The 20242-nt window shown below is 37.9% G+C and overlaps 1 protein-coding gene across 5 annotated transcripts in view; it reads left to right on the top strand.

Annotated features, from left to right (window-relative positions):
- PHKB (phosphorylase kinase regulatory subunit beta) overlaps window positions 1-19389 on the top strand; it is a 314667-nt gene extending 295278 nt beyond the window's left edge. For 3 of the 5 annotated variants that reach the window (XM_035025274.1, XM_035025277.1, XM_035025278.1), the window contains exons 28-32: window positions 559-693; window positions 12289-12418; window positions 15307-15414; window positions 17559-17699; window positions 18353-19389. In XM_035025274.1, the coding sequence (XP_034881165.1) occupies window positions 559-693; window positions 12289-12418; window positions 15307-15414; window positions 17559-17699; window positions 18353-18487 (649 nt within the window). In that variant the 3' untranslated portion in view covers window positions 18488-19389. The remainder of the gene's footprint in view (window positions 1-558; window positions 694-12288; window positions 12419-15306; window positions 15415-17558; window positions 17700-18352) is intronic. The other 2 variants (XM_035025275.1, XM_035025276.1) reach the window with 2 other exon arrangements.
- Window positions 19390-20242: the final 853 nt, after the last annotated feature.

Below are 20242 nucleotides of genomic sequence, written 5' to 3'. Positions count from 1 at the left end.
ATTCTCTAATATACTCATATGATTGAGTTATGACTAACTGTGTCCTTGTACCTCAAAGGCAGATACTTCTCTGTCCCCTCCAATGACAAGGGGATGCCTGCAAAGTAAAGGAAATAGGTGTAAGTGCTTGTCCTTCCTGGGAAAGGAACATTTATGTAATAGCATATCTCAGCCCATTTCCAATTCCAATGAATTGTTTTTATCCTACTTGTTTTTTGCATATATCTAGTATTATGAAAATAATAGCGTAGCAGCTATTGTACACAGTATACTTTCATACCAAGTTGGTAGAATCTCATTTAAGAAGAACCTAAGTCCTTACCTATTTTCGTGTTTACTACCTTGCCGCATGTGCAAGAGCAGGCCTCTTTTTTAAGAATCGATCATGTCATGTATTCTTGATGGAAGTAATTATATCAGTGGTTCAGAAAATTCAGATGGTTTTTTCTTCATATTCCCCTTTCAATGGGTCAGTGCTGTTAAGGGCATTGTTGTGAGAAGCACAAGGTGATTTTATTTCAAGAGTTACTGATTCATGCTTCTCCTGTTTTCTTTCAGGTGGATCATCCATGCTATGAAATATGAATTACAGATCCGTAGTGGAGACAAGCCAGCCAGAGACTTGTATCAGCTGTCACCGAGTGAAATTAAACAGCTTCTGTTGGATATTCTCCAGCCTCAACAGAATGGAGGGTAATGAGGACCCATTGTTACTTATAGAACACTCTGGATTTATAGTGACATCCTACTTTGATATATATGAAATTAATAAGATAGTAATAAGAAATTAAATGCAGCAAAGTATCAGAGGTCACCCTACGGTAGACAGCGTACACAAAGATACTAATCAAAATGTCTATCTTCATTTGTGGTTTTGTGTTGATTTTATTTTATACTGTTTTCAGGTGTACTTTATCAGTGTTTCTTAATTTTTATTATTTTGTACAGAATGTAAAACTTCATACCGTGTTGGTCAGTTCCCTTTTTTGAATCTTTGTAGCACTTACCATCTCCTCCCAACATTTTGGCATAAAGATAAGAGTTTGGTAACATTATGTGATTAAGTTGCCTGCAACTCTGTCTCCCTAAGTAGACTATGAACTTATACAGGGCTAAACCATTTCATAGACTTAACTTGTGCTAAGCTTAGAATAAGAACAAAACAAATACTTGTGGAATGCATCAAATTGAAGAATATTTTATTACAGAAAGTTTTAATATAATTATTTAGGCAAGCATTTATTAGCACTATTTGTATGCCTGATATTTTCTTTTTTTTAAAAAAGATTTTATTTATTTATTTATTTATTTATTTATTTATTAGAGAGAGAGAAACAGCATGAGAGGGGAGAGGGTCAGAGGGAGAAGCAGGCTCCGGGCTGAGCCGGGAGCCTGATGTGGGACTCGATCCCAGTACTGCAGGATCATGACCTGAGCCCAAGGTAGTCCCTTAACCAACTGAGACCCCCAGGCGTCCTGCCTGGTATTTTCTAAGGTGGTATAGTTATATACCTAGAAAAGAAGTCTTCTACAAAAGTAAATCTGAGGGGGGAGGAGCAAGATGGCGGAGGAGTAGGAGACCTAAATTTCATCTGGTGCCAGGAATTCAGCTGGATAGGGATTAAACCATTCTGAACACCTACGAACTCAACAGAAGATTGAAGAAAACAATAGCAGCAACTCTGAACAGAAAAGAAACCACTTTCTGGGAGGTAGGATGTGCGGAGAAGTGAATCCAAGGTGATATTCGGGAAGATACATGGTGGGGGAGGGAGTCTCTGTCGGCCGCTATTGGCAAGTGATAGAGCAGCAGAGCACAAAATCAGAAATTTTAGAAGTCGGCTCTGCTGAGGGACGTCACTCCAGTGGCTAAGTGGGAGGTGGAACCCTCTCTGGGACAGTGTGGTCTCAGGACCCTCGGGTCACAGAAAGACCAGGGGTGCCTGAGTGTGGCAGAGCTCCCAGGTATTGGAGTGGGGAAGCCGGCTGCAGAGACGGAGCTGAGGCGCAAGCTCTCAGCTCGGGGTTGCCATAAACCGTGATCCGCAGCACAGTTGGGCCCCTGCTCCTCCAGCAGGGACCCAACAAGTGGCAGATCCGGGGAGACTCCCCTGGAAGGAGTGGCGCGGGAGTGCACCACAGGGATCTGCTGGGTTTGGAGACTCTACAGGGATCTGCTGGGTTTGGAGACTCCACACGGGGTCCTGCGCAAGAGATAGAAACGCTCGGTCACAGGCCGGGTGAGCACTTTAAATCTGGAACGGCTGGAGACTGGGGAGACGGGAGTGATTGACTGCTTTTCTCTGGGGTCTCACTGAGGAGTAGGACCCCGAGCTCTCGCCTCCTCTGGGGTGGAGATTGGGAGGCTGCCATTTTCACTCTTGTCCTCCAAAGCTGTATGGAGAGCTTGCAGGGAACAAAAGCTCCCGAGAGCAAACCCGAGCAGATTCCTTAGCCCGGACCACCAAGGGTGGGGCAATTCTGCCTCCAGCAAAGACATTTGGAAACCATGGCAACAGGCCCCTCCCCCAGAAGATCAGTGAGAACAGCCAGCCAAGACCAAGTATACCGATCAATGAGAACGGCAGAACTCCAAATACGGCACATAGAATTCATGGCTTTTTTCCCATGATTCTTTAGTCTTTCAAAGTTAATTTTTTTAATTTTCTTTTTTTCTTTTGAATTTTTCTTTTTCCCTTTTTCAACCAACATCTTCTCAATCCTTTTTTAAAAAATATTTTTCATTTTTAGAGTCATATTCTATCCCTTCATAGTAGTTACCCTTTTTTTTGGTATATATATATATATGTATATATATACATATATATATATAAGTTGTTCTCTCTTTAAAATTTTGGGATACAGTTTCTTCTAACAGATCAAAATACACCCTAAATCTCTAGTGTATGGCTTTGTTCTAGTCTACTGCCTGATCACATTCTATCTCCTTTTTTTTTTTAATCATCTTCTTTCTTTTTTCAACCAACTTCTTATCAATTCTTTTTATAAAATCTTTTATATTTTCATCTTTACAGTCATATTCCATCCCTTCATCATATTTACCCTTATTTTTGTACATATATAAGCTTTTCTTTCTTTAAAATTTTGGGAGACACTTTCTTCTTCTTCTTTTTTTTTTTTTAAAGATTTTATTTATTTGTTTGAGAGAGAGAATGAGAGAGAAAGAGCACATGAGAGGGGGGAGGGTCAGAGGGAGAAGCAGACTCCCTGCTGAGCAGGGAGCCCGATGCGGGACTCGATCCAGGGACTCCAGGATCATGACCTGAGCCAAAGGCAGTCACTTAACCAACTGAGCCACCCAGGCGCCCGAGGCACTTTCTTCTAACAGACCAAAATGCAACCAATATCTAGTGTGTGGCACTGATCTATGCACCAGCCTGATCATATTTGATCATATTCCAGTTTTTTGTTTGTTTGTTTTTCATATTTTTCTTTTTTCTTTCTTTCCCATTCTTTTCCCCCAGTTTCAGGTCTCTTCTGATTTGTTTAGTGTATATTTTTCTGGGGTTGTTGTTACCCTGTTAGCATTTTGTTCTCTCATTCATCTATTCTCCTCTGGACAAAATGACAAGACGGAAAAAATCACATCAACTGACTGCCAAGGACCTACTCAATACGGACATTAGTACGATGTCGGAACTAGAGTTCAGAACGATGATTTTAAAGATACTAGCTGGGCTTGAAAAAAGCATGGAAGATATTAGAGAAACTCTTTCTGAAGAAATAAAAGAACTAAAATCTAACCAAGTCGAAATCAAAATGGCTATTAATGAGGTGCAATCAAAAATGGAGGCTCTAACTGCTAGAATAAATGAGGCAGAAGAGAGCATTAGTTATTTAGAAGACCAAATGATGGAAAATCAAGAAGCTGAGAAAAAGAGAGATAAACAGCTACTGGATCACGAGGGCAGAATTCGAGAGATAAGTGATACCATAAGACAAAACAATATTAGAATAGGTGGGATCCCAGAAGAAGAAGAAAGAGAGAGAGGGGCAGAAGGTATATTGGAGCAAATTAGAGCAGAAAACTTCCCTAATTTGGGGAAGGACACAGGCATCAAAATCCAGGAGGCACAGAGAACCCCGATAAAATCGATAAAAATAGGTCAACACCCTGACATCTAATAGTAAAACTTACAAGTCTCAGAGACAAAGAGAAAATCCTGAAAGCAGCTCGGGAGAAGAGATCTGTAACCTACAATGGTAGAAACATGAGATTGGCAACAGACCTATCCACAGAGACCTGGCAGGCCAGAAAGGACTGGCATGATATATTCAGAGCACTAAATGAGAAAAATATGCAGCCAAGAATACTATATCGAGCTAGGCTCTCATTGAAAATAGAAGGAGAGCTTGTTTGAAGGTTCTAGCAGGGGAGTGCAGCTACTCTTATATCCTTGATTGAAGAACGGTCCTCCTCAATCGGGGAAGTTCGTCCTGTTTGACCAAGCGCACAGCTTCAGGAGGGATGCAAATGGAGTGGTGAGGGAGGAAGGGGACACCTGCCTAATCAGCCAGATCAGCCGAATCCACACTGGCGATCAATGGGGTGATAAAAAGCTTCCAAGACAAACAAAAACTAAAGGAATTTGCAAGCATGAAACCAGCCCTACAAGAAATATTGAAAGGGGTCCTCTAAGTGAAGAGAGAGCCTAAAAGTAACATAGACCGGAAAGGAACACAGACAATATACAGTAGCAGTCACCTAACAGGCAATACAATGGCATTAAATTCCTATCTTTCAATAGTTACCCTGAATGTAAATGGGCTAAATGCCCCAATCAAAAGACACACAGCATATCAGACTGAATAAAAAAACAAGACCCATCAATATGCTATCTGCAAGAGACTCATTTTAGACTGAAAGACAACCCCAGATTGAAAGTGAGGGGGTGGAAAACCATTTACCATGCTAATGGACACCAAAAGAAAGCTGGGGTGGCAATCCTTATATCAGACAAATTAGATTTGAAAACAAAGACTATAATAAGAGATGAGGAAGGACACTATATCCTACTTAAAGGGTATATCCAACAAGAAGATCTAACAATTGTAAATATCTATGCCCCTAACATGGGAGCAGCCAATTATATATGCCAATTAATAACAAAAGCCAAGAAACATATTGACAACAATACAATAATAGTGGGGGACTTGAACACCCCCTTCACTGAAATGGACAGATCATCTAAGCAAAAGATCAACAAGGAAATAAAGACTTTAAATGACACACTGGACCAAAGGGACTTCACATATATATTCAGACCATTCCATCCCAAACAACAGAATACACATTCTTCTCTAGTGCCCATGGAACATTCTCCAGAATAGATCACATCCTAGGTCACAAATCAGGTATCAACCAGTGCCAAAAGATTGGGATCATTCCCTGCCTATTTTCAGACCACAATGCTTTGAAACTAGAACTCAATCACAAGAGGAAAGTTGGAAAGAACTCAAATACATGGAGGCTAAAGAGCATACTACTAAAGAATGAATGGGTCAACCAGGAAATTGAAGAAGAATTTAAAAATTCATGGAAACAAATGAAAATGAAAACACAACTGTTCAAAATCTTTGGGATGCAGCAAAGGCAGTCCAAAGAGGAAAGTATATAGCAATACGAGCCTTTCTCAAGAAACAAGAAAGGTCTCAAATACACAACCTAACCCTACACCTAAAGGAGCTGGAGAAAGAATAGCAAATAAAGTCTAAACCCAGCATGAAAAGAGAAATAATAAAGATCAGAGCAGAAATCAATGAAATAGAAACCAAAAGAATAGTAGAACAGATCAACAAAACTAGGAGCTGGTTCTTTGAAAGAATTAACAAGATTGATAAACCCCTGGCCAGACTTATCAAAAAGAAAAATGACCCAAATAAATAAAACCATGAAATCACAGCCAACACCAAAGAAATACAAACAATTTTAAGAACATATGAGGAGCAACCATATGCCAGCAAATTCGATAATCTGGAAGAAATGGATGCATTCCTAGAGATGTATCAACTACCAAAACTGAACCAGGAAGAAATAGAAAACCTGAACAAACCTATAACCACTAAGGAAATTGAAGCAGTCATCAAAAATCTTCCAAAAAACAAAAGCCCAGGGCCAGATGGCTTCCCAGGGGAATTCTACCAAACATTTAAAGAAGAATTAATACCTATTCTTCTGGAACTGTTCCAAAAAATAGAAATGGAAGGAAAACTTCCAAACTGGTTTTATGAGGCCACCATTCTCTTGATCCCAAAACCAGACAAAGACCCCATCAAAAAGGAAAATTACAGACCAATATCCATGAGGAGCATGGATGCAAAAATTCTCATCAAAATACTAGCCAATAGGATTCAACAGTACATTAAAAGGATTATTCACCACGACCAAGTGGGATTTATCCCTGGCCTGCAAGTTGGTTCAACATCCGCAAATCAATCAATGTGATACAATACATTAACAAAAGAAAGAACAAGAATCATATGATCCTCTCAATAGATGCAGGAAAAGCATTTGACAAAGTACAGCATCCTTTCTTGATCAAAACTCTTCAAGGTATAAGAATAGAGGGTACATGCCTCAATTTCATAAAAGCCATCTATGAAAAACCCACAGCAAATATCATTCTCAATGGGGAAAAACAGAGCTTTCCCACTAAGGTCAGGAACATGGCAGGGATGTCCACTATCAACACTGCTATTCAACATAGCATTAGAAGTCCTAGCCACAGCAATCAGACAACAAAAAGAAATCAAAGGCATCTGAATTGGCAAAGAAGAAGTCAAACTCTCACTGTTTGCAAATGATATGATACTTTACGTGGAAAACCCAAAAGACTCCACCCCAAAACTTCTAGAACTCATACAGGAATTCAGTCAAGTGACAGGATATAAAATCAATGCACAGAAATCGGTGGCATTCCTATACACCAACAACAAGACAGAAGAAAGAGAAATTAAGGAGTTGATCCCATTTCCAATTGCACCCAAAACCATAAGATACCTAGGAATAAATCTAACCAAAGGGGCAAAGAATCTGTACTCAAAAAAGTATACATTGAGGAAGACACAAAGAAATGGGAAAACGTTCCATGCTCATGGATTGGAAGAACAAATATTGTGAAGATGTCAATGCAAGCTAGAGCAATCTACACATTTAATGCAATCCCTGTCAAAATACCATCCACTTTTTTCAAAGAAATGGAACAAATAATCCTAAAATTTGTATGGAACCAGAAAAGACCCCGAACAGCCAGAGGAATGTTGAAAAAGAAAAGCAAAGCTGATGGCATCACAATTCCGGACTTCCAGCTCTATTACAAAGCTGTCATCATCTAGACAGTATGGTACTGGCACAAAAACAGACACATAGATCAGTGGAACAGAATAGAGAGCCCAGAAATGGACCCTCAACTCTATGGTCAACTAATCTTCAACAAAGCAGGAAAGAATGTCCAATGGAAAAAGACAGTCTCTTCAACAAATGGTGTTGGGAAAATTGGATAGACACATGCAGAAGAATGAAACTGGACCATTTTCTTACACCACACACAAAAATAGACTCAAAATGGCTGAAAGACCTCAATGTGAGATAGGAGTCCATCAAAATCCTAAAGGACAACACATGCAGCAACCTCTTCGACCTCAGCCGCAGCAACTTCTTCCTAGAAACATCGCCAAAGGCAAGGGAAGCAAGGGCAAAAATGAACTTTTGGGACCTCATCAAGATAAAAACCTTTTGCACAGCAAAGGAAACAGTCAATAAAACCAAAAGACAACCAACAGAATGAAAGAAGATATTTGCAAATGATATATCAGATAAAGAGCTAGTATCCAAAATCTATAAAGAACTTCTTAAATTCAACACCCAAAGAACAAATGATCCAATCAAGAAATGGGCAGAAGACATGAACAGACATTTTTCCAAAGAAGACATCCAAATGGCCAACAGACACATGAAAAAGTGCTCAACATCACTCGGCATCAGGGAAATCCAAATCAAAACCTCAATGAGATATCACCTCACACCAGTCAGAATGGCTAAAATTAACAAGTCAGGAAATGACAGATGTTGGCAGGGATGCGGAGAAAGGGGAACCCTCCCAAACTGTTGGTGGGAATGCAAGCTGGTGCAGCCACTCTGGAAAACAGTATGGAGGTTCCTTAAAGTTGAAAATAGAGCTCCCCTATGACCCAGCAATTGCACTACTGGGTATTTACCCCAAAGATACAAATGTAGGCATCCGAAAGGGTACGTGCACCCCGATGTTTATAGCAGCAATGTCCACAATAGCCAAACTATGGAAAGAGCCAAGATGTCCATCGACAGATGAATGGATAAAGAAGATGTGATGTATATTTATACAATGAAATATTTTGCAGCCATCAAAAGGAATGAAATCTTGCCATTTGCAATGATGTGGATGGAACTGGAGGCTATTATGCTGAGTGAAATAAGTCAATCAGAGAAACACATGTATCATATGACCTCACTGATATGAGGAATTCTTATTCTCAGGAAAGAAACTGAGTGTTTTTGGAGTGATGGGGTGTGGGAGGGATGTGGGGTGCCTGGGTGATAGACATTGGGGAGGGTATGTGCTATGGTGAGCGCTGTGAAATGTGTAAGACTGTTGAATCACAGACCTGTACCTCTGAAACAAATAATACATTATATTTTTTTAAAAAAGAAGAAGATAGCAGGAAGGCAAAAATGAAGGGGGGGAAACAGAGGGGAGACGAACCATGAGAGACTATGGACTCTGAGAAACAAACTGAGGGTTCTAGATGGGGAGGAGCTGGGGGGATGGTTTAGCCTCGTGATGGGTATTAAATAGGGCACGTACTGAATGGAGCACTGGGTGTTATACGCAAAGAATGAATCATGGAACACTACATCAAAAACTAATGATGTGGGGCACCTGGGTGGCTCAGTCGTTAAGCGTCTGCCTTCGGCTCAGGTCACGATCCCAGGGTCCTGGGATCGAGCCCTGCATCGGGCTCCTTGCTCCGCGGGAAGCCTGCTTCTCCCTCTCCCACTCCCCCTGCTTGTGTTCCCGCTCTCGCTGTCTCTCTCTCTGTCAAATAAATAAATAAAATCTTTAAAAAAAAAAAAAAAACTAATGATGTAAGGTATGGTGAGTAACATAAAATAATACAAAAAAAGTAAATCTGAGCAAATGGGAAGACATCTTTGTTCTTAAAGAGGAACACTCAACATTATAAAGGTATCAGTTATAAATGTAATGCAATTGCAAAAAAAATCCAACAAGCTATTTATGGAGGTAGATAAGTTAATACTAAACTTCATATGGAGAAGGAAACATGCAAGAACAACCAGAACAACATAAAAGAAGGACTCGCCCTAACAGACAGTGAAATGTACTATAGAACCTCTATGATAAAAGTGTGATGCTGGTACATGAACACATAAATAGGCCGGCTGAACAGAATGGAAAGTCCAGAAATAGGCCTTAAGCTCATATGGAAATTTAATGTGTGATAGAGGTAACATTTCATATCACTGGGTCAAGGATGGACATTATTTTTTAAATAAATAGTGATGGGACAACTGGATAACCATTTAGGATAAGATAAAGTTAAATCCATACTTTATACTGTACACAAGAATGAACTCCAAATAGATTTGCTATCTAAATGTAAAAAATGAAACCATACCAGAGCTAAAAGAAGACATACCGCTTTAACCTTGGTATGAGAACGACTTTCCATCTAGGGCTTAACTCTAGGGGTATTAAAAGATTAATAAGACTATATAAAAATTTAAAACATCATTTTGCATGGCAAAAAATAGACAATCTCAGAAGACAGCTGAGAAACTGGAACAAGCATAGACTACAAAGGGCTAATATCCAAGAATTCTTAAAAACTCAGGGATAAAGAACCAAAAACCCAAGAGAAAAATGGGGGAAAATATGATTAATCAATTCATTTAAAACATAAAAAAATGGACCTTAGATATTTGAAAAGATATTTAAGAGGTTTTTTTTATTTTATTTTTTTTAAGTAGACTCCATGCCCAGGATGGAGCCCAATGCCCAGCATGGAGCCCAAAGTGGGGCTTGAACTCATGACCCCATAAGCTGAGACCAAGAGTCAGCTGCTTAACCATCAGGCACCCTGTAAAGATGTTTAAACTAACTCATAATTAGAGAAATGTAAATTAAAACATGTTGGGATACCATTTCTCATCTATCAGACAGACTGGCAAAAGTTAGTATGACAAACTTGCTGGGGCTGTAGGGAAACAGACACTATTAATTCCAATTAATAAGTGTAGATGGAATGATGGAAAGAGAAAATTACCATTAGACAAATACAATAGTAACAATTGTTGCAGGCAAGAACCATCATGGATGCTAAATTTAGTGGGTGGAAGTATGATGAGAAATGAAAAATTTGTATAATTTAAAAGTATTTCCACTCAAGATACTTTTTAATTGCAAAAGGAAAAATAGTAACTTTACAATGAAGGAACCCAGTAGACTCTACCTCAATCAAATGATCAAGGTTAGCATCCCAGGAATAAGACACATCAGTATCATGTACCTCCCTAATATGATATACCAAAAAGGCATAATCACTTTTGGGTATTCTTGCCAAAAATGCATACTAAGTCTAATAATGACAAAACATCAGATAAACCCAAGTTGAGGTGCATTCTACAAAATAACTGACATTTCTAAAATGTTAAATTCATGAGAGATGAAAGAAGATTGAGGAACTGTCATAGATTGGAAGAATCTACCTAAGGAGATTTGGAAACCAGATGCAGTGTGGGGTCCTGGATTGGACCCACAACCAAAACAAGGACATTAGTGGTAAAATGGCATAATTTGAATAAGGTCCATAACTAATAGTATTGTGTCAGCATTCATTTCCTGGTTTTGAGTGTTGTTATGTATGTATGTATGTATGTTCGAGTGTGAATTACTTTTTTGACTTCTAAGTCTAAAATTTTTCAAAATATAAAGAGAGGTCCTCAAAAATAATTATCTCCATTGTGAGTATTCACACATTTCTACTTTTTTTGTTGTTCTAAGCAAACTTCTCTTTTTTATAATACTAACCATGACTTTATAGAACTCGGAAAACATTTTTTTTTTCTTATTGCCAAACAAAGGGAATAGGAAAAAAATCAAATGTAGAGTATTGGGTATTCAGTTTTGCACCTTCAATATCCAAAGTAAAACATCACCAAGAAACCCCTGCCCCTTTGGGCTTCTTCTCTTTGGCGTAGCACTGAACCCAGCCACACAAGATTGGGTCTACCAAAAAAAAAAAAACAACAACCCTGCATCCAAAAGTGATGCAGTTTTAAAACATCATTGGTCCTCTTTTATCAGAACAAAAATGTCTTTTTCATTATACTGTCTCCTGCATAGCTATGTTCCTACCTAGAAATATTGTTGGTCACATGCTTCCCTTGTGGTTGATGGCACATTTCATTCAATGCTTGTTTTAATACCAAGTATAAAAAATGTATATTTGTTCCTATCTGCAGCTTTTGGAAGAATATACTGCTGTGTCATTTGTGTATTCTTTTCAAATCATGCAAATTCTGCATCTTTAGCAGTTTGTGAAGGAGTGTTATATCTTTAAGATGTAACACTTAATCCATGGAAATAAGAGATCTAGAATTTCGTCTTATCACTTTGGTATGATTATTATAACATGTAAAATCATGTAACTGATTTTTCAGCACTGGTACTTTGCCATATTTAAATAGAAAAATAAATCTAAGGTTTAAAGTTTAAAACTTTAAAACAAGATAATTTCATTAGGTACATAATACTTTTTTGAGCCTTCATTACTTACCAAATGTTTATTAAGCATCTTTCTGGGAGAGTGTATAGGAGTGATCAAGCCATACGATGTCCATACTTCCATGAAGTTTACATTTTATTGTATGTAAGGACCACTTGAAGTTATTTCGAAATTGGCTGCTTCTGTGTTTTTAAATGGAGCTTCTTTGCATATTAGGAAGTCGTTTGATCACATAACTTACTAGAGAATATCGTTTTGCCTATTAAATTTTTTAAAATCTTGGGGATGTTCTCCTTTCCTGCAAACTCTGTTTTCACTATGGAAATATTTAGTAACCTCTGTAACACATGGTAGATATGCATCATTGATGGATTTTGGCTTTTATTTTCACCCTATTGGAACAATTAATCTATATTGAAAGCCCTGCTCTCTATGAGAACAAGCTTGCATTTCAACTCTGAGGCATTTTCTTTTGGTCTACAGATGTTGGCTGAACAGGCGTCAGATTGACGGGTCTTTGAATAGAACTCCTGCTGGGTTCTATGACCGAGTATGGCAGATCCTGGAGCGCACGCCCAATGGTATCATTGTAGCTGGGAAGCATTTGCCACAGGTACAGCCCCACTGTATTTATGTCATTTAAGGGAATCTAAAGGAGTAGGGAATTCTTTCCCCCTCTGCATTGCCAATAACCTTTCTGCTTATTCCATTTTCTAAGAGTATTTGAAGGGAGGGTATCCAGATACCTGAAGGGAGGAACTATTAGAAAATAAAATACCTAATCAATTGGATTGGAAATTTTTTTCCCCAACCTGAGTTACTTTAATTTTTTATTTTAGTGCCCCTCTATACAAAAGCCTTGCTTTACCAAAAGGATATTTTGCTTAAAAGCTGTATTTAATAAGTTTTTTTTATATTATTATATTTCAAATGTTTCAGGGAAGCTCTGTGTTTAAAGGAAACATATGGCCAAACCTTTTGCCAAGCAGCTGTCCTTCTTTTGTTTATTTATTAGTGAAGTTTAGCTTTCTTATGTTGGCATTACTATGAAAGCTGGTATTCCTTTACCACCAAGTGATAGTGGGCCAATGCTAGGGAACCTCACAAATAATAAAACATACATTCAAAAGACAGAACCAAATCAGACCTAAAAAGCAAGGTGACTTAATAATGCTATGGATAAGGAAATGACTGAATTTTGGTAAATGTGAAAATTATAGTAACTTTTTAGATCATAGATAATCCCTTAATTTACTCAAGATATGACTTAGCTTTGATCCAAATGAATTAGTGCTCCCTCCTTCAGATAGTTTCCCAAGTTATATAAACTGGCTCTTCTTTGATTTGGTTATTTTATTTAATACTGACCTCTAACTCATTCTGCTTATACACAAACAAGAATAACTAGGCCTTTTGGAAATGGAGTACCATATTTGTTTTTAGTGTTGAAATGTCAACCAAATTATTTTTGATGAGGGTCCTTATTCAAATATAGTATTCTTAAATACCCGTGCCCACACTCATTTTGTTTATATGTACACAGTATTTCTGGAACAAACCACAAGACACTGGTAGCATTCTTTTTTTTGCCTTGGGGAAAAGAACTGTGGTTTGAGGGCACAAGGTAGGCTTTTCACTGAAAACCTTTTTTAACCATTCAAATTTGAACTATGTGAATCTATTACTTATTTTTAAAAGTGAATAAGAACTGTTAAAAGTATTCTTTATACTATTCACAAACTGTTTAGTGGTTGTATTTGGTTGTCAACATAGGTGCTCCATCCCTCTCCCAGATGCTCTGTGACCATAATATGGGGCAGCACTGTCTCTTTTGAGCAGAGGAGGCCTCCATTATTCCTGCTCTGCTTCTGCTAGGCCTCATGTCTGCTCTACAGTGGACTATGGCAACATTTTGTCTGCTGCTTTCCCAGGCCCCACTAATAGCTACCAGATTTTCATTTAATTGTCTGATAGCCCAGGCCACTTACATTTTGTATCCTCTCTTTGCTAACAAAAATAACAGCAGATGCATGTTAAGTCTTCTTACGTTCCAGGCACTTTTCTAAGTGCTCCTTTAATCCTCACAATGTTCTTTTGAGGTAGGTACTTTATTATTCCCACTTGACAGATGAGGAAACTGAGGCACAGCTAAGTTTTTTTTCCCCAAAGTCCTACATCTAGGAAGTAGTTGACCCCGAGTGTGACACCTATGCCCTACCCCATCCCTGGTAATTCAACTTCTAAGCCTTTTGTCTTAACTTCTCTGCTCTACTGCCAACCCTAAGTTCTTCCAGAGAGTGGGAAATGAAGCAGGCTTGATGTCTCTTCTCTAGGTTTATCACGGTTGCACAGTAGCCAGATTGGCTTTTCAAATGAGATATATGAAAAGGAAATTGATATGAAACCATGACAAGGTTTTTCTTTCCTTCTGTAACCCTACTAATCCCATTGCTAGACATCTGAAAGAATTATAATTATTGTGTTTAGCAACTGGGCTTCACTTTCCCCAAACTAGGTACTACCTGTAAGCATTAATAATATGTTAGATTGTATTGAATATAGAATACAATAGATGGACCATATCGAATTATAGAGTCGATGCGTTATTATACCAGGTCAAACAAGTTTGCTGTCCCTTGATTTCAAGGGGACATTCCTGCTGGGTCCCATTTGGAATAGTAAGTAGATACACATTGTTCTGAGGCTATGATTAAGTTCACTGTAAATCATCATTGAGGTGGAAGCAAATAAATATGACTCATCATTTCTGCATCTCTGGTAATAAGTCTGGTGACTCCATCTGCTTTCCACCATACAGACCTAACATTTAGAGTCTTCTTCTCTTCAATCCTTGAGGGTTAGCCACCATGCCCAGATGTGGGTTTGCATTTGGATTTGAGTTTATTTGCTGCTTTCATTTGGTTTGTGAAAAGTGAATGGAAGACTATGCAATATTCTTGTTTTAACTGAAGTAGAAAGGGTAGAGTAAATTCTTTTTGTTTTGCTTTTTTTTCTGTGTTGTCTTGCCATTTCTACATGCAATGTTGTTTTTGCTTATTTGTATGCATTTTTATGCTGCCAGCTCAGAAAGGACCTGCCACAGAAATGATGTAAATTCAATATCAAGTGACTTACATGCTAAAGTCTGACAGCAAGCATAACTTCTTGTGTTAATTCTGAAAGCAATATGTACTCTATTTGTTGTCTCAATTTATCGCTGTTCCTTTTGTGTGTTGAAGTGGATTTCCAATATGGTCCCTTTCCCTTAACCATTTGTATAGTAAAGATAACTACTAAAAATAGGAGGTTTAACTTATCACAACAGTCAGCTGGTTGGCTTCAGTAGTTTGACATATATAAAATCCAGTCATATACCTGAAAATGCTCCCTAAGGTTTTATAGAACCTGAAAAAGGTTATTGATTAGAAAATGAAAGTCCTCTATTAAATGGGAACCACAGTATAACAATGCAGCATGTTAATATTGACTTATTTTTTTCAGCAACCAACCCTGTCAGATATGACCATGTATGAGATGAATTTCTCTCTCCTTGTTGAAGACATGTTGGGAAATATTGACCAGCCAAAGTACAGACAGATTGTTGTGGAGGTTTGTATTTAGAAATGCAGATTGCTGAAGAAGTGCTTTCTATCTGCTCCCTGAAAACTAACATAAAGGAAACTGCTCAAGAGAGACCAGGAATTCCACTCCTTACGTAACCCGGATCTCCTCTAGTTGAGTCTTAGACAATATAGCTATCCTTGACCCAAGGTCAAGGTACATGAACAATTTAAACATCTTAAATCCTTCAGTGTGGAAAGACTGCCCAGCTTTTTCAGTCATGCACCACTAAAAAACACAGGAAGTGGCCTTTTCCTATTTTCTTTAATTTCAGTTTTTTTTCTGTTTACAGAAATAGCACATGACTATTGTAGAAAGTTTTAATAGTTCAGAAAATTATAGAAAAGAAAGCAAAAAAATTTCTCCACACCCACTAGCAATAGATCATCAGTGTTGATATTTTGAGAGACATCTTTCCAAACATCTCTCTGTGAACAGAGAAGACATGTAATTTTGTGCTGTATCATTTTATATAAAGTTAAATGCTAAAATACACACACACACATGCATGGTGTATACATGTGCTCTTTTGCCATTTTAAAACATTATACCAAATATGGAGAGAATCCTCATAATGAATGGATTTAACATATAGCGCATCTTCACTTTGTCTCTTTCTCTGGGAATGTCTCCGTCAGACTCTGTGTTTCTTGTGGGTGGGTAGTATGTTTGGGTGAGGCAGAAGCTCTCAGTAACTGCTGGATCTGGCACCTGAAATCCAGTCAGAGTTGAGTGAGATTCAATCTTACTTCAGATGTGCCAGGATTTAGAGATATTATCAGCCAATCAGTTTCATAGCACATGGGAATGAGGCAGCCTGGGGTCAGAAAGAGACGGGGTTATTGGAAGGGTGAATGCCTTTCTTATGCTGTTAGCCATTCAATGTCTAGTGCCCAGCATCTGGGACCTACAATGGACATGGAGGTCCTTCTTGTTGACCAAACGAGGGTCCCTTTGCAGAAGAAATTTTTCTTTAGAACTAGAGCAAAACTTCATATTCTCCTGGCTAAAGCCCTCTCCAAGGTCTCCCACATTGTGACACCTGGATTTTTTCTGAAAGTGTTTCCGTTGGTTCTTTCAGGTTCTGTTTTGGAGGCATTTAGAGAAAGTACAGTCAGGAAGATTCCCAAACTGGGAATTATGAAGTCTTTTTTCCTGTTCCATGTACAGAGTAGGAGCCATAATCATCATTGGAAAGTCTTTACCAAGCATTGTATACTCAGACACAATCTTTGTGTCTAGCAGTATGTCATCTAAAATGGAGGTTACTACTTAGGATGAATGTATGAGATAGTCAGACAATGGGATGATGCATTAAACTAAGATAGGCAGACCAATTAGTACTCAGACCATAAAGAGGTCAGAGTTAGGTGTATCTTTTAAAACATAGCCATCCCCTGAGAAACACTATGATGTCACAGAATTATACTCATTTTGGGGTCCTGGGCTCCAAGTCATTTGATCATGAGCCTAGATCCAGAGTCTCCACTGACCTCACCTGCCTTCTTTGGCTTTGTTGCTGGCCAGCTCCACTGGACACTGGTTTTGGTGTCTTGCCAACAAGGATTAATGCCCAAAGGCCAGAAAGTTCAGACATTTTGGGCAAATAGAGCACTATGTACTGTAGACAGGACTGGGAAAATCATTTTTCTTATTTCAGTTACGTGACCTAAAAACATTTCTTCACAGCTACAAAGATATACACAATGAAAAAAAATGTGCAGTTTCCAAACAGAACTTACGCTACTAATTTGCAAGATTTTTAGAAAGAGTCCAGGGCGCCTGGGTGGCTCAGTTGGTTAAGCGACTGCCTTCGGCTCAGGTCATGATCCTGGAGCCCCTGGATCGAGTCCCGCATCGGGCTCCCTGCTCGGCAGGGAGTCTGTTTCTCCCTCTGACCCTAACCCCTCTCATGTGCTCTCTCTCATTCTCTCCCTCTCAAATAAATAAATAAATAAAATCTTTAAAAAAAAAAAAGAGTCCACTCACAATGATTCTAAAGTCAATCATTGTACAGAACACACTGTGGAATTCAAGGGTCATCCGTCAGTCTGAGTAAAGAATGAAAACATGTCCAGACTGTGTTGCTTTTATGGTTCATATAATTGGCTTTCAACATCTGTCTCTTCTAGTTACTAATGGTTGTATCCATTGTACTGGAAAGAAATCCTGAGCTAGAATTTCAAGACAAAGTAGATCTAGACAAACTGGTGAAAGAAGCATTTCATGAATTTCAAAAAGATGAGAGTCGACTAAAGGAAGTTGAAAAACAAGTAAGTAGACAAAAGAGCTTTTTGTAGAATTTTTTCATTGTCTCAACTCTTCAAAATATCCCTAATCTCTTATCATTTAACTTACAAAACAGATTTATAGAGTGCAAAATGGAGTATTTGTGGGGCAGGAAGAAGTCTGAGTTATTCGAGAAATTAGTGGTACTTTTTAGTTAATTACTAGTCAGTTCAGCTATGAAGCTCTGACTAAAAAGAAAACTGGGAAGACATAAATTCCCTTTATATAGTTAGCAGTTAAAATGTGTTTTACCAGAGAGGAGCCATAGATTCCTGAAGGCTATAAAATTAAATTCTGGGGAAGATGAGAATGCGTAACAGGCTACATTGGTGCTGTGTGTACTACCTAATATAGTCCCTTCCAGGCTCTCTGTTTAATATTTTATGCTCATCTGTAAAAAGGTTCCCTAAGTAAATAAAAATTATCAGCAAAGAGGGGAGAATATTAAAAGTGTTTGTCTTTGTTTTATATGCTGAGAAGATGCCTTAGGAAAATGAAAGAAAACCTCAAGAAGGTTCTGTTTTCCATGAGGAAATATTTCTGTGAATTTATTTTTCCCCCTAGGCTGACACTGATTTTACCTGTCAACTCTTTACAAACAAAAATCAAGCGACTTGCTTACTGTTTTCCTTTGTAGGATGACATGACTTCCTTTTACAACACTCCCCCACTGGGAAAAAGAGGAACATGCAGCTATTTGACAAAGGTTGTGATGAATTTGCTGCTAGAAGAAGTCAAACCAAGCAATGATGACCCATGTCTGGTTAGCTAGTGAGGAAGGTGTAAGAGGCTCTGCTGAGACACATTTTCTAGAAGTGTGTTAAGTTTTGTGTTGAAGCTTAGTTCAGGCCGCCATTTAATGTATGGACTGATTTTGTTGGTGAGGTGGTTGCCATACCCTTGGCAGTTACTGGACCTCTTGCACGCCATAGTCAATCTAATGGTATGAAATGCTTTAACTAAGTGGGAAAAAAAGATCTCATGATTATTATGCCAACTACAATAATAATCTTTAATGAACAATAGAAATAGTTAATGAATTGAAAGTTCACCACTGCATGTTTTGTGATCACATAACTCATCAAAATGAATCTTTGCTCTTTGGATTAAATTCCCAACTTACTGCCATTAAAATGAATTTGCTAGGTAGAAATGCATACAAGAAATGAAAAGATAATGAAAGAATGGTGAACTTAACTTAGTGGCATTGTCATATTAGAAAAAAATATTAAAATCATAAAAGCAAATCTGCCAGCCTATGTTTTGTTTCTCAGAAACTGCTTTGTTGATTATATTTTAGTATACAGAGCTGTTGTACGATCTTTACCTTGTAAACATGACTGTGATTTTGTATTTGTGCTGACTTTAGGGGTGGGCTAAAATACAGTGTAATCTACACCTAATCAGACATTTTCTTTGAGCTCTTACTAAAAATATGGCATGTGTAAGATTGTTCAGAAGTATGGACTGTTAACCTAGTTTGTACTAGTAAAAACAAAATTGAAAATCATTAAATTTCATTTCTGAATTAATGAATATATCTGGACACATTTTTGTATTCTCTTGTTCATAATATTAAGTCTATTACTCGTGAATATTTTCAGCATAATTGATCTGGAGATAGAGTGGAAGAGAATCTATGGTATCTACCATTACACATGTTTTGCTACCAGACTTACTTAAGCAAACTTTAATAAAAATAGAAAATAGATTAAACATTTAAAGTTTTATGAGTTCTTACTGAATGTTACAGTACAGCCTGTTAGTTTGAGCCATGGACCAAAAGAGAATCATTTTTCTGACCAGTCTTATTATGGAGTATCACCTGAGAATTCAAACTTGTTATATAAAGATGCAGCCCATTTGTAGAATCTTGAAAGGAACTAAGAAACATAGAACAAGTGGCTTCAGTAACAAGTCAAACTGATATCAAGTAAATGGATGTGTGAGCATATGGAAAAATCTGCAAGTCAGGCACATTTCTCATAACTTTGAGGTGTACTGCCTGGATCTTGCATAAGAAATCATATATGCACTGGTTGGCAAAATTGAGAAGAATAAGGTAAAATCTGATCTTATAGAACATCTTAAGGAGAGGGATATGACAAAGAAGATAATTACTTGATAAATTAAGAGAGTTTGTGAAAACATAGTCATGAACCTAGTTTCTAAAACAAGCATAAAAACTTAAACTTGAAGCCCATGGAGAATTGAGGACTGATGCTTCATAGCTGGAGAAACTGGAAATAAAGAGAAAAAAAACCTTGGAATATTTAATATTTGCTGAAATCTAAGGAAAGTAAACTGTATTGTATTTTTAAGAATTTTTTAAAAGTCTGATAAGCTAAGCAGAGTTGCCAGAAACCTGTCACTGACTTTATTGAAATCAAACATCAAATGCAAATATATATTTCCTGAATGAGTTTTAGTTTCCTACTTAAATGCTGCATATGCAGGATTCTGGTTTTCCCATGCTGCTGAAGGCATTCAGGATCTGTGACATATGTACCAACTTTGTGTTTTGATG

Source organism: Mirounga leonina, unplaced genomic scaffold, assembly GCF_011800145.1.
Source record: "Mirounga leonina isolate KUSES-001 unplaced genomic scaffold, KU_Mleo_1.0 Mir_180, whole genome shotgun sequence".
NCBI classification, from domain to species: domain Eukaryota; kingdom Metazoa; phylum Chordata; class Mammalia; order Carnivora; family Phocidae; genus Mirounga; species Mirounga leonina.
Note: the sequence above shows the minus strand (reverse complement) of the source record. Positions and strands in the feature narration are given on the sequence as shown.